Consider the following 15,040-nt stretch of genomic DNA (forward strand, 5'->3'; position numbering starts at 1 on the left):
AATGCAAGGAAGAATACAGGGTAGAAGGAGTCGCGGAAGAAGACGCATCTCCTGGTGAAACAATTTGAGAGCTTGGTTTAATTGCACTTCTGCTGATCTCTTTAGAGCAGCGGTATCGAAAGTGCGAATTACCGTGATGGTTGCCAACCTTCTTAGAGGAGATGGCACATGAAGAAGAAGAAGAAGATTACACCTCGACCTCCCTCTGTTTCATCTTCTATCTTGTCCTCACCCTCACACCCTTAAAACGCTTCATACCGATAACGATATTCGATAACACTCGTAAAATACCGGTCCGGTCTGTTACTCGCTGGGATACGATTGGTAGAAAGTAATCAAGTGTACTAGTTGTATATACAATAGTCGATACTCACTCTGATGTACGAAGTAACGAAGTAATCAGAGTAGTCAAAGTAATCAAAGTAGATATAATAGTCGTTACTCGCTCTGATACGATTGGTACGAAGTAACGAAGTAATCAGAGTAATCAAAGTAACGATTTGCCTCTCTGTATAGTAATCGTTACTTTCGGTATTCGTAAGGAACGAGTACTTTGTAACGAATAGTTCCTTTTTCAACATCACTAGTCAATGGACTCAGTATTTGGCCTTTCGTGTTTTTCCAAAATTGAGTGATACTCAAATAAATGAGTGTGCTACAAAACTACATAAAAACTATCCTGATGATATTGAATCTGCGCTTGAAAATGAACTAGAACAGTTCAAATATTTTATATCCCAGCTTCAAACTTGCAGGGAAAACAATTTATTCCTGCTTCACAGTCATTTTGGGTTATTTAGCAACAGGAGAACGGACATTTTCAAAAATAAAAATTATTAAAAACGGAGAAACCTAGGTTTCTTAATGGGCCTTATAGCTTGGGTTGCCTAGGGGCCTCAGGATTCTTAATCCGGCACTGCTGGGCAGCGTTTAGTAAACTGAACTATGTATTTAAATCGGAGTTACCATATGCCTCAAAAGGAAAATCTTTGACTAGTGTGTGTTGCCTGCACTCACTTAGCCGGAACATTAACACTCACAAAAAAGGTACTCAGCAAGATTCGCGTAAAACTGAGAGGCTATGGAGCGCCAGATGTTGAGTGTCTCCCTCAGAGACCGAATCCCAAACGAAGAAATACGCTGTAGAACAAAAACAGCAGATGCTGTCTGTGGAATTGGGCAGGACACGTCGTCAGATTGTCAGAAAACCGATGGACAAAACATATTATCAAGTGGAGGCCACGAGAAGATGTACTACGGAGCAGAGGTCGCCCACTGACCAGATGGGCCGACCATCTGAAGCATGTTATCGGTAACTGGATGCAAGTCGCACAAAACAGAGACACATGGAAAGAGTTGAGGGAGACCTATGTCCAGCAGTCGACGCGTACTGGTTGATGATGATGATTTGAAGTGATAATAGTCTCCTTATAACAAAAGTGCATAACCACACTCCTATCTGAGTATAGGGACCAAGATTTCATTGGATTTTTGCCTTGAGGAATAGACAAGTAGTGAAGTGTAACTTTTAGACTTCCTCGTGTCTTCTTTCATTTATTGTTCGTTTGGTTTGCAAGTTATAGAAACCACAAACACAGGCGTAACCAAAAAGTGGTCCCAAGAGAAGTGTTTATTTCCCCCGAAATAATATTTCGAATTTTTAAATATATTAATTTTTCAGTGATTTATTGAGTCTTGAATATCGCCTTTTCGCGCTTTTCATACCTTAAATTGTTTATAACTCGAAAGTCAATTAACCTAATAAACCTAGCCTTTCCTGCTAAAAAATAAATTTTACAATTTGCTATTTTTTTTATTTTTGACCATCATTTTCTTTTGGCAACATGCGCTTTTGTTATAAGGGGCCTATTTTAAGTTAGATTTTGCAAAAAAATATGGAATGATAATATTTTCCCAACCTCTGCGCCCATATTAACCGGACTATATTAATAAAGATTCCACTTACATTGAACCTCAGATAAGTGGATTCATTAGTGTTATTGGATTTAGTTTGTTTTGAAAATTTTTGTCAACACCGTTAACAGTGTGAGTTTCCTGTTTTGAGTAAATTTTTGACTTAAAATTATTTTTGCCAGCTAATTCTGTTTATTAAAATACTATCCGTGAAAGATATCCTCAATCATAAAGAAATGATTAAAAAACTACTTTATATTTGTTTGTTATCGTATTATGGCTTATTTACGATTACGAATGGTGCTCGTATACTAGGTGTTTTTGTGATGAGTACCAATAGTCACTATGTCTTGTCAAATACGTTAATGAGAGGGCTTGCTGAAGCTGGACATGACGTCACCATGGTAAGTCCATATTATGATAAGAAACCAGTACAAAATGGTACATACAGAAATATTGTACTTACTGGATTTGTCGAGGAATACACAGGTAATAGTATATTTTACTAATTTTACTATTGTTTTGATTTTCGCATATCAATTAAAAAATCAGTAGGTACAAGAAAATAATGTGTCTTACTTATATCATAATCAGGGCCCCCGTAAAGACTACTGGCGCCTGTGTGCAAAAATTGATTTTGGTGCCCCTTAAGGCATTTTGGTTCATGTTTATTTATTTATTTTTTTGAAGGCAGGTAGGTATTTTAGGTAGGTGCTTGAGATAAGGCAAAAACTGAACTTTAGAAGTCATAATAAGTTTTAATGAATTTTCCCCGAAACGTGCTTCATTTTTTAGTAATTTCACGTTGAAATATTCGATTTGGAATTTGACGGATAAGAACATATTCTTCATGAGCTTCAATTTTCAGGATAAGGTCTATAGACTTCATGAATATACCATTTTTTTCGTTTTTTTATAAGCTACATTTTGACAACAATATTTTTTTCGATAAAATACTTAGTTTTTGAGTTATTTGCAAAAAAACACCCAAAACGTGCTTTTTTGTTGAAAAATAAACATTTTCACTCGCAAATAAGACTCCAAAAATATTGATTTAGTTACAAAACTCTATGGAACAAAAGTTGCTTACAATTATGTTAGTTTATCCATTTCCGGACTTATTTTATTTTAAACCTATATTTTTTCACTCCCGAGCCGAGCAGTCGTAACTTTCACCCCAAACCCAAAGCAACCAATGGCACAAGTCCAACTTTGAAGGGAAGGGAGCATCTGTAATTGCACTTTTTTCCAAACCCTAACTGATTTCAACACCCTGGTGTCTCCACACGCTAGCATCTGTAAATATGCCACCGGGACGCATATTTACAGATGCTAGCGTGTGTAGACACAAGGGTGTTGAAATCAGTTAGGGTTCGGAAAAACAGTACATTTACAGATGCTAGTGCGTGTTGACACCACGGTGTTGAAATCAGTTAGGGTTTGGAAAAACAGAACGTTAACAAATGCTAGCGTGTGTTGACACTAGGCTTTTGAAATCAGTTAGGGTTTGGAAAAACCGTACGTTTACAGATGATAGCGTGTGTTGACACTAGGGTGTTGAATTCAGTTAGGGTTTGGAAAAACAGTACATTTACAAATACCAACAGATTTGGACAATAGAGTGTTGAAAGCAGCTAGCTTTTTTAGTGATTATACATGCATAGATGCTAACGGCTATTGACATTGATTTTATATATTTTAATATTTAAGTGATTTAGATATTAATAGATAATTAAACGTTGTTGGAATATAAACAATAATATATTTACACAAAAGATCATTATAAAAAATAATGTTGTTCTGAAGCTATTTCCTTGTGGCATTTTTATAATTAACTATTTAGATGGGAAATAAGCCACAATTAAATTGAAAAAAATAATTTTATTAACGTTTCGCCACCCAAATCGGGTGCCGTTGTCAAAATACAAAATACTATTAAATTAAACAAAAATGTTTTTGCTTAGTAAAAAATTCTTCTAATAATTTATTTAATCTGACTCATTTATATCGGCAATTCAGACATATATTATACATTTTAAGGTATGTTTTACTAAGCAACAACATTCATGTTTATTTTAGTAGTATTTTGTATTTTGACAACGACACCCGATTTGGGCGTCGAAACGTTAATAAAATTATTTTTTTCAATATAATTGTGGCTTATTTCCCATCTAAATAGTTAATTATAAAAAATAATACATATTAGATTAATGAGCAGATCCGTGTCTTTTAGGGTTAGGTTGGTTCTCTGTGATGTTTCTCATCAGGTTTCTGCTTCTTTTTTTTCCTTTTGTTGCCTCGGTTTTGGAAAAACAGTACGTTGACAGATGCTCGCGTGTGTTCACACTAGGGTGTTAAAATCAATTAGGGTTTGGTAAAACAGTACATTTACAAATACTAACAGATTTGGACACTACAGTGTTGAAAGCAGCTAGCATTTTTAGTGGTTATAAATGCGTAGATGCTAAGGACTGTTGACATTGATTTTATATACCTACGGCTGTGGAAAAATATTTATGTGATTTAGGTATTAATCAATAATTAAACGTTGTTGGGATATACACAATAATATATTAACACAAAAGAACAACATAAAAAATAATGTTGTTCTGAAGCTATTTCCTTGTGACATTTTTATAATTAACTATTTAGATGGGAAATAAGCCTCAATTAAATTGAAAAAAATAATTTTATTAACGTTTCGACGCCCAAATCGGGTGTCGTTGTTAAAATACAAAATACTACTAAATTAAACAAAAATATTGTTGCTTAGTAAAAAATACTTTAAAATGTATAATATATGTCTGAATTGCCAATATAAATGAGTCAGATTAAATATATTATTAGAAGAATTTTTGTTTAATTTAGTAGTATTTTGTATTTTGACAACGACACCAAATTTGGGCGCCGAAACGTAAATAAAATTATTGTTTTCAATTTAATTGTGGCTTATTTCCCATCTAAGTAGTTAATTATAAAAATGCCACAAGGAAGTAGCTTCAGAACAACATTATTTTTTTTTGTTGTTCGTTTGTGTTAATATAATATTGTTTATATCCCAACAACGTTTAATTATTTATTAATACCTAAATCACTTAAATATTTTTCCACAGCAGTAGGTATATAAAATCAATGTCAATAGCCGTTAGCATCTATACATGTATAACCACTAAAAACGCTAGCTGCTTTCAACACTCTGGTGTCCAAATCTGTTAGTATTTGTAAATCTACTGTTTTTCCAAACCCTAACTGAATTCAAAACCCTAGTGTGAACACACGCTAGCATCTGTAAACGTACTGTTTTTCCAAACCCTAACTGATTTCAACACCGTGGTGTCAAAACGCGCTAGCATCTGTAAATGTACTGTTTTTCCAAACCCTAACTGATTTCAACACCCTGGTGTCTACACACGCTAGCATCTATAAATATGCCACCGGAACTTGATCCGCTCCCAGATATTCAGCATATTTTCTTGATTTGTGTTCATAACCCATGTTTCGCTTCCGTAAAAAACTGTGGGCTCAATCACTGTTCGGTATTATCTGAATCTTGCCTCTATGGAGATGTTTTTTACTCTTAGTAATTTATGTAGGGCTCCGAGAGTCTTCCTTCCTCTCGAAATTCGGTTCTCAATTTTTTGGTTTGCTTCCCCTTTACTTGTTAGGGTTACTCTTAGATATTCAAACTCTGTCACCTTTTTGAAGCAATAATCTTTCCGCTCATTGTTTTTAGTACTCCTCAGTTGTGTTTGTTTATATGTGGTCTGCTCCATTTCCATATACTACATCGTTTCCTTTCAGTTCTTGCCTACACTACATCGTCCGCAAAGGCCGGGACCTGGCTTCTGTTTTCATAAATCATATCTTTCGTTCATATATACCCCATTCCACGAATATACGACCCTCTTGGATTATCGCGACAATGAATATTTTACTGTGAAAAATATGAAGAACGAAAGTAAATTGCACATTACATTGTTGTTTATTGGAGCAATTATTAGAGCAAAATACTTTCGTACTTCTTATGTTGCACACTAAAATATTCGTTGTCGCGATAATCCAAAACAGTTGTATATTCGTGGAATACACATACCACCTCTCTCAATATTGCCTTCAACAAGAAATTGAAGAGTACTGTGGACAGTTTATCTCCCTGCTTTAACGAATTTTTCTGTTAAGGTTTCCTTCTATCCTTATTCTATTGTCAGTCTTCATTAAGGTCAATTTTAACGGTTTCATCATCTTTAACTGTTGCTCGTACGTACTGCTCTGAATCATTTTCAATACGAATATTTGATCTAAGGTAGATCTTCCCTTTTTGAATCTTCCTTGGTATTCACCAACCTGCTCGTTTAAGTGCCTTTCCAGTCTGCTTCTTATGACTCTAGTGAGTAGGTACCTTATAATATGTTACATCTAGAAAGTAATACCTCTAATGTTTTCGCGTACATCTCCCTCTTTCTTCTTATGAATGGGACATACCATTGCCTCTATCCATCTTCCGGAATTTCCTCTCGCTTTAAGATTTTTATCAGTAGGCTACATATCCGCTTTATTATAAGTGCTTCTCCCCATGCTTGATTAATTCTGCAGTAATACTATTGCTGCTTGCACTTTTTTCATGCAATATATGATTTTCTTAAAGAGAAAGGTCTTCGATCAATGTGTCCTGCCGATTCTAACCGGAAATACTAACGCTCACCAAGACGTCCGCAAATAAAATTCGAACAACACAGAGAGCAATGGAACGGTCCATGTTGTGATTAACCCTTAGGCAGGCCGCACACCAAAGAAACATGAAACGTGAAACATGAAACAAATAAATTGTAAAAAAAGTAACCGTTTCATGTGATATGCTAATCGATGAAACAAAAATAAAATTATTGTGAAGAACGAAACCGTTTCATGGTATACAGTGTGTCAATTTAAAAAGTTGCCACCCCTATAAATTGGTCCCTATAGAAAATCTAAAAATATGCAAAAACACGTCAAATGTATTTGTGAGTGGGCCATTTTGTAGACCAGTTTTCAACTAAATTACATCAACCCTATAGCGGGGGCGGACACAACCCCCAAAATCCTTAATGGAATAGGGGGTTGAGTGATACCTCATTTTGAAGGTCATTAAATTACCTTTTCAAAAATACCACATGCCTTATATTTCTTTTCAGTACTTTTGGAAAAATCTTAAACTCAATACTGTAAAATTTTTTTAAAAAACTATACTTAATATCTTTAAGGTTTTACTTGATTTTTCCAAAAATACTTAAAAAAAATACTCTAAATACTTCAACACCCCAAATAAAAATTCAATTTGGAGTTCAACACTCCAAAAAAATTTTTGGAGTTCTGAACTCGATATTTAATTATTAAAATTAATTATAAAAAAATTAAAATTACTGAAAAGAAATATAATGTATGTGGTATTTTTGAAAAGGTAATCGAACGACCTTTAAAATGAGGTATCACTCAACCCCCCTTTCCGTTAAAGATTTTGGGGGTTGTGTCCGTCCCCGCTAGAGGGTTAGTGTAATTTAGTTGAAAACTGGTCTATAAAATGTCCCCCTCACAAATAAATTTGACGTGTTTTTGTATATTTTTAGATTTTCTATAGGGACCAAATTATAGGGGTGGCAACTTTTTAAATTGACACCCTCCCTATATAGTGTAATAAACAGAAGTTGAACTTCGCAAACTCGACACAAGTCCGGTTTTAGTTTTTTTCTAGTATATCAAGGGGTGCTTTTAATGACACTAACTTTTTCTTAAAAGATTTTGCTTCGGAACACCCATTTTCATCCCTTTAAAGGGGGTAGTTTGTGGTTTTTGCGAAACGTAGCCCTTCCTGTACGTTATTGTAAAAAATTCCTTAATAGAAATATGAAGAGGACTGTATTTGCTACAATTTATTCCGCGACAGCATATATCTATCACACACCGTTTAGCGGAGGTGTCGCCCCAAATTTGACAAGTTTTTAAAAAAGATGTTTTAAAAAAAATTATTTTTCCCTAACCGTAACGGGAATCAAGAAGCAACACAGCGGCAATTAATCATAAATAAATGTCTGATTTTTTGGTATAGGTTTCATTTAAGGCAATTGTCCATTTTTTAATTACAGGGTGTTAAATTTTAAAAAGCCCCTTTTTATACCATCTGAACCGCTTATGCTAGCGTAAAAAAACTTTCAGCGATTACCCATGTACAAGTGTTATTTACAAATTTGTATAATTCACCCTCATATTTTCCCTGAAACCACCCAAATAAGAGGAAAATGAATAAAGAAAATATGCAAAAATTGACTCTGGGCCGTCACTGCGGCTTTAGGGTGCAAAGAAAGTAAAATATGTATAGGTCACAATATGTAGCAGACAGTGTGTTCTTTTATTTGTCATAAGTATGTTATTAATAAAATGAATAGGTGACGAAAAAAAAACAGAAACTGGAGTCCGCCAAAGCATTTCTAACGTTTGCGGCGCCATTGTGGCGTAACGGTTGCTTATACGAAAAAAATGCATAAGACCTTATATATTTGTAGAGCAAATAGTGCAATAGTGGTCTTTAATTCTGTATAAGCGTTGTTTCAAAAAAATATATAGGTAATGAAAAAATCGTAAAAACATGCTCGCCTAACTTATTTTCAGGGATAGGGGTAGTTTTCGCAGGGATGTTGCAATAACCATAATATATATTTATAAAAAACGCTACTGAGTAGGATTTTTCCCTACCTCCTTTAAAGTAATGAAAATGGGTGTACCGGGGCAAATCTTTTAAGAAAAAGTTAGTCTCATAATAAGCACCCCATGATATACAAGAAAATAAAAATAAAACGGGACTTGTGTCGAGTTGGCGAAGTTTAACCTCTGTTTCCTACACTAATCCGCTAATCAAAGAAACAAAAATAAAATTTGTGTAGTAAATAATGGAAAGTGATGATGACGAGGTCGTTGCTGTTGTGGCAACTTTTTTATTACTGTCCAAAAATCATAACCATAGTACATACCTAATATTTGGTTGCAAACGAATTAAATAATCATCTTGCTAAATTTCAATAATTTTATAGAATGAGTATTCAAACATTTTACATTGTTTTATTGTGGGCCTGGTTTAAAAAAACGATATTTTCTTGTTATTGTCTATTCGAGTAACACTCCAGGTTATAATTGTACAACTCTTCATTCTGCTCCACCACAGAAACCAATTCAAAATTAAATTCTTGGTCGGCATTAATTTTACGCACGTAATTAATTATTCAAAACAATGAAACTGATATCGAAAAATAGAACCACGTCCTATTTCATGAAACACGTTTCAAGAAGATAAAAATGATTCATGGGCATGAATCACACTCGTTTCATAGATATGCGGACGTCTATTTGTTTAGCAGTGTTTTATTTCCATGAAATGTGTTTCACGTTTCATGTTTCTTTGATGTGCGCCTTCCGAAGTTAAAAATGTTTCACACGCATGAATCACACTCGTTTCATAGTCCAGGGTAATAAGGTTTTTTCCATGAAACTCGAGCAGCCAGGGTACTGAAGCGTTTTTTCGACAGGTAATACCTATAAGAGCAAATTGTAACTATTTCCTGCGTAGGATCTGGCGGCAATTTTTATTTATAAACAATTAAGTGTCAAAAATGGCATTTTTCCCTTTTTTTTAAATCAATGGAAAACAGTGAAACTTATCGTTTTTTTAGTACAAATGTCTTTGATATTATGGAAAAAGCTTTAAAATGACCTATTACAAAGTTTGATATACTCATTTATTGTTAATATAATTGCGAAAAAAGGTCGGAATTGCAAAAAAAATTAATTTCGCAATATGTATTGTAAAAATTAGTGTACAGCTTTGAAATTTTTGTCATATCAGGATTCTCTGATGCTTAATATGTGATAAAAATTTCAAAGTGATTCATTTAATTGTTTAAATTTTATTCTTTCAACTTGGTTTAAAAAAAGCGAATAAAAAATGCATTTATTTGTAATAAATAATTATGCAAAAGTATCGTAAATTTTTCCTTATAAACTTTTTATTTTGTTATATAAGAAATTATATATATTTATTACAATTTTTTATCAATTATGATATAAATAACATTACTTGTTAGTTGTGCACTTAAAACAGGGTAAAAAAGTTAATTTTTTTGGAAAAAGTTATTCAAAAAGTTTATAAGGAGAGATTTACGATAATTTTGCATAATTATTTATTACTAATAAATGCATTTTTATTCGCTTTTTTAAACCTATTTGAAAATATAGCTCATGCTCTTCCATTTGACACCTGTGGAATGGTTCTAACGCCATTTTTTTCTGACTTATGTTATTGCAAAAAAAAAATTCTCTCTGAGATAAACAATTCGAATAAAATTTAAACAATTGAATGAATCGCTTTAAACTTTTTTCGTACGTCCGGGCCTAAAGTGACAACTTCACTCCCTTGTGACAGGTACTAAAGTGTCACATTTAATCCCTCCGGGATTAAATATTGACGAAACTCCCGGAACGATTAAATCACAAACAAACGAATTTAAGGGATATTTTATTGAAAAATATAATTAATTAGAATGGTAATTAACGTTAATATTCAAATTAATATTGTGACAGTTCGTCATATTGACAACCGCTTTTGATTTATCATCGAAGTAGACTAACAGCGCATTTTCAGTAGGTTGTCTCACATTTTTTAAGCGGCACCACTTTTTAAAAGCATCGTACTGCTGCTCGTATAGTTTTCTAGATTTCGGTGGTAACAATTCTTCACCTACTTCGGCTGCTCTTTTATCAATATCAGATACACCTTCTTCACTCATGATACCAATAATTATCAATAACAATGTTTCTTTACAATGACACTAGTAATGACAATGTTTCTAAATTATAACTGTCACAACGCAATGTTACTATGGTAACTTATTTTAAAGACAGTTTATTAAATGAGTTGAAGAGAGAAAAAACTGATTGAAATTATTGAAATAATTAATAAAATCATACCGGAAGTACGAAAAGTATCGTATATACCTTGCGACTGAAGTACATTTAATCCTTCAGGTAAATTATGGCCCTCCCTGCGGTCGGGCCATAAACTTTACCTTCAGGATTAAATGTACTACTTCAGTCCCGCGGTATATAATGTACTATTATCACATATTAAGCAACAAAGAACCCTCATTTGACAAAAATTTCAAACCTGTACACCCATTTTTACAATAGTTATTGCGAAAATATTTTTTTTGCAATTCTGACTTTTTTGGCTATTATATTAACAATAAATGAGTATATCAAACTTTGTAATATGTCATTTTAAAGTTTTTTCCATAATCTCAAAGCTATTTGTACTAAAAAATCATAAGTTTCACTGTTTTCCATTGATTTGAAAAAAAAAAGGGAAAAATGCAATTTTTTGACAGTTAATTGTTTATAAATAAAAATGGCCGCCAGATCCTACGCAGGAAATAGTTACAATTTGTTCCTACAGGTATTACTTGTCGAAGAAACGCTTCAGTACCCTGGCTGCTGAAGTGTCACGAACAGGGTATATTTTTGTCTTATTACCCTGGCCTATCATTGGTATGCGGACTTCTATTTGTTTAGCATTGTTTTATTTTCATGAAACGTGTTTCACGTTTTATGTTTCATGTTTTACGTTTCATGTTTCTTTGGTGTGCGGCTTCCCTTAGAGACTGAATAACCAATACTGAATTGCGCCGTAGATCGGGAGTAAGTAATCGATGCAATCAAAACAATATCGACCTTGAACTGGAACTGGGCAGGGCATGTCGCGCGAACGAAGGGCATTCGAAGTAGAGGACGACCACCAACAAGATGGACAGATGACTTGAAGCGGATATGCCAATATTGGATGCAAGCGGCTCAGGACAGGAATTTGTGGAGTGAACTACGGGAGGCCTACGTTCAGCAGAGAACAAGTATAGGCCGAATGATGATGATGCTTTTCTTACTGCTACTACAATTTACCATTGGCTTCTTGAGCTTACTCAAATAAAGATGGCTTGCTCGTTGACTGTCAAAAAATTTATCCAGCAAAGCTAGAATTTTGCATTTCATTCCAGACTAGATAATCCTGTCAGACTTCTAGATAAAATTTTATTTTGTTTTAGTTTTTTCCAAAAAGAGAAATCATTACGAAGCTGATTTTATAAATAAAGTAACTTACTTATTAGGACTTCACAATGCAGTATTCCCAATAATAGAAAAAACTCTCCAGCACGACAATTTCCAGAATTTGATCAAGTCAGGTACTGAACAGTTTGATGTAGTAGTGGTCGAACAATTTCACAGTGATGCTTTTAAAGCCTTGGCTTGGTATTATAACGCCCATCTGGTAGTTTTATCTCCCGGAGCTTCCTCTTGTGGAACTAATTCTCTAGTAGGTAAGTTGACAATAATTTTTTCTTATAATTTTTTGATTATAATTCATATACTTCCGCATTATACGTATATCTGTCTTACCTTATTCAATATGCAATTGCTTTGTCTAGCTCGGGTCCAGTATAACTAACGATGGTAACTGTGAAGCAGAAGTTCGGAGACGTATTGGTATGGCAAAAAATGCGATGAGTGGCCTAACTAAAGTTTGGAAAGACAGATATATCTCTCAAAATATCAAGATGAGACTACTGAATGCCCTTCTATTCTCAATATTTCTATGCGGGGCAGATACTTAGGAGACGTTAATTTGTCCAATTCGTTCCTTTATTTGCGCATGTGCAAGAAATGTCATATTGAATTTAGTGCCAAATTTAAATCATGGGCAGTGAACTTATCACGGCTAAGAAAAAAGATAATAAATAATATTATTCTTTCTTCAACTACTAGATTTCGTACTTTCATATTATCTAAATATGCTTTTAAGCAAATGTTAGTGTAGATTTCAATTAAATTATTTATCTTTTAGATATGTGATACAAAAAAATGAAGCAAGTCCTAAAAAAACTAGGTTATGTTTAGGATGTATAGGATGCCAACAGAAAAGACGCTATTATTATATCAGATTGGACACTTTACTACTACACATTTATTTTAGAATGTAGTGTGCTTAAAGTGCAATTAAAACAATTGATGGATTCCATGGTTACTTGGTGGAAATTCATATCTAACAATAAACACAAAACTTTTGTTTTCAATCTTCCCACAAGATTTACCTATTTAAAATATTTGTTTAAGTTGTTGTTAGTTCTGAAAGCTGGTGTTATTCTTTTCTTTTTATATGTTTCGCTACATATTTGTTGATATCTTATGTGTATATGTGATAGAGCAGAAGGCATAGAAGGTAGGTACTGGGCTCTGATAATGGGAAGATTAATTTCAGGGCTTTTTTTATGCAGTTTTTGATTTTAGATCTTGTTAATAGTTTATTCCTTTTACCCATTTCTTTACTGCTACGTATTTGTTGAATGATGTACAATTCTATCTTGAATTTACATATTTATGACATGGATATTTCTGTCAGTTTATTGCCCGATTTCACCAACGATACCTAAACAGTTGCCTTATTAAATAATTCTTATCGATAGGAACTTCTTAAGTCAATACTTAGGAACAATCGTATTTCGCAACTAAAAGAACTGCTTGTCTAGGAAATGCTTTCCTAGGTATTACCTAGGGTACGTTTGAACTATTTTTGATAAATAAAAAGAAGAACAAGATGACATTTCCTTACTTTTTCGATTACACAGCCCAACAAAAAAATTTTTGTCTTGCTGCTGAAAAAAAAATCAACTGATTTTAGTTAATTCATTTGTGCTAATTCCAAAAATACAAACCTTTTCTTTGTATCAGCTCTAAGTTTCGAGATATAACATACTTATCAAATACTTAAATATTCTTACATTTCTTTATATTCCACCACTATAATTGCAATATGTTTATAAACAAATTTAGCAAATTCTAAGACAAATGGGCAAATGAACAAAAGGGCCTATTTTGGTGTTCATTTAGGAGATCAAGATAAATCCTGAGCTCCACATGTGGTGTGCAAAATTTGTATTGAAAACTTGCGACAGTGGACGAAAGGAAAACGAAAATGTTTAAATTTGGTTTTCCAATGGTATGGAGGGAACCAAAAAATCATTTTGACGATTGCTATTTCTGTCTTGTCAATATAAAAGGCATTAATCGTAAAAATCGACGTACGTGAACATATCCTAACCTGGATTCAGCAATAAGACCAATTCCGCATCAGCTTGAGCAGATACCCATTCCAATATTTAGCAGTCTACTTATGATACCAGAGAATAATGTCGAAACGTTATCTGACGAACTGCAGACTAATAGATTTGAGGAAGACGACAGTGATTTTGAAGGGGATTCAACACGTCCTGAGCGCTTTACGCAGGAAGAGCTAAGCGATCTTATCAGAAATTTGAACCTTCCAAAGGATTCTTCCGAGTTTTCCAGACTAAAAGAAAAGAATGTTCTTCACCCAGACACCAAAATTACATACTACCGTAATAGAGACAAAAGATCTTTTGCCTTTTTTTCTCAGCAAGATGATATGGTTTTTTATAACAATATTAAAGGACTGTTAAAAAATGGGTGTATCGGAGTGTACACCAGATCACTGGCGTCTTTTTATCGACAGTTCCAAACGAAGTTTAAAGTGTGCCCTTCTACATAATGGCAACAAATATGGAAGTATACAGTTGTTCCTTAGAGTGGAAGAAATGCTCAACAATTTTAACAAACACGGTTGTCATATGAGTATTCAAATTCATTACCTCCACAGCCACTTTAGACCGTTTCCCAGAAAATCTTCACCAAGATATCAAAACGATAGAAGAGGGGTATTAGGGAGATGGGGCAATCACATGATGGCGGATTACTGCTGGAGTCTTCAAAGGGACCGTCCTTTTAAAGCCTTTGCAAGAAAATCATATAAAAGGAAGTTTTTAGGTGACGCCGAATAAACACATTTTTGTTGCGACGCTGCCGGTTAAGTTAGATGAAAAGTTAAGTTTTTTGCCAGATATGTATGATGATTTTTGTAAGTACATTATTGTACAATAAATATCTTACTTTTTATTCGTATTTGGTTTATTTCATGGGTAACAGCACTACATATATGTAGGTAGTGCTGCGTTAAATTACTCTATATGTTAGAAATGTG

At 33.7% G+C, this 15,040-nt stretch overlaps 1 protein-coding gene across 1 annotated transcript in view; it reads left to right on the forward strand.

Annotated features, from left to right (window-relative positions):
• The first annotated feature begins 2,016 nt into the window (after window positions 1-2,016).
• LOC114330257 (UDP-glycosyltransferase UGT5) overlaps window positions 2,017-15,040 on the forward strand; it is a 47,442-nt gene continuing 34,418 nt past the window's right edge. The window contains exons 1-2 of the mRNA XM_028279581.2: window positions 2,017-2,403; window positions 12,033-12,305. Coding sequence (XP_028135382.1) covers window positions 2,151-2,403; window positions 12,033-12,305 — 526 coding nt within the window. The 5' untranslated portion in view covers window positions 2,017-2,150. The remainder of the gene's footprint in view (window positions 2,404-12,032; window positions 12,306-15,040) is intronic.

The sequence above is a fragment of the Diabrotica virgifera genome, chromosome 4, assembly GCF_917563875.1.
Source record: "Diabrotica virgifera virgifera chromosome 4, PGI_DIABVI_V3a".
NCBI lineage: Eukaryota > Metazoa > Arthropoda > Insecta > Coleoptera > Chrysomelidae > Diabrotica > Diabrotica virgifera.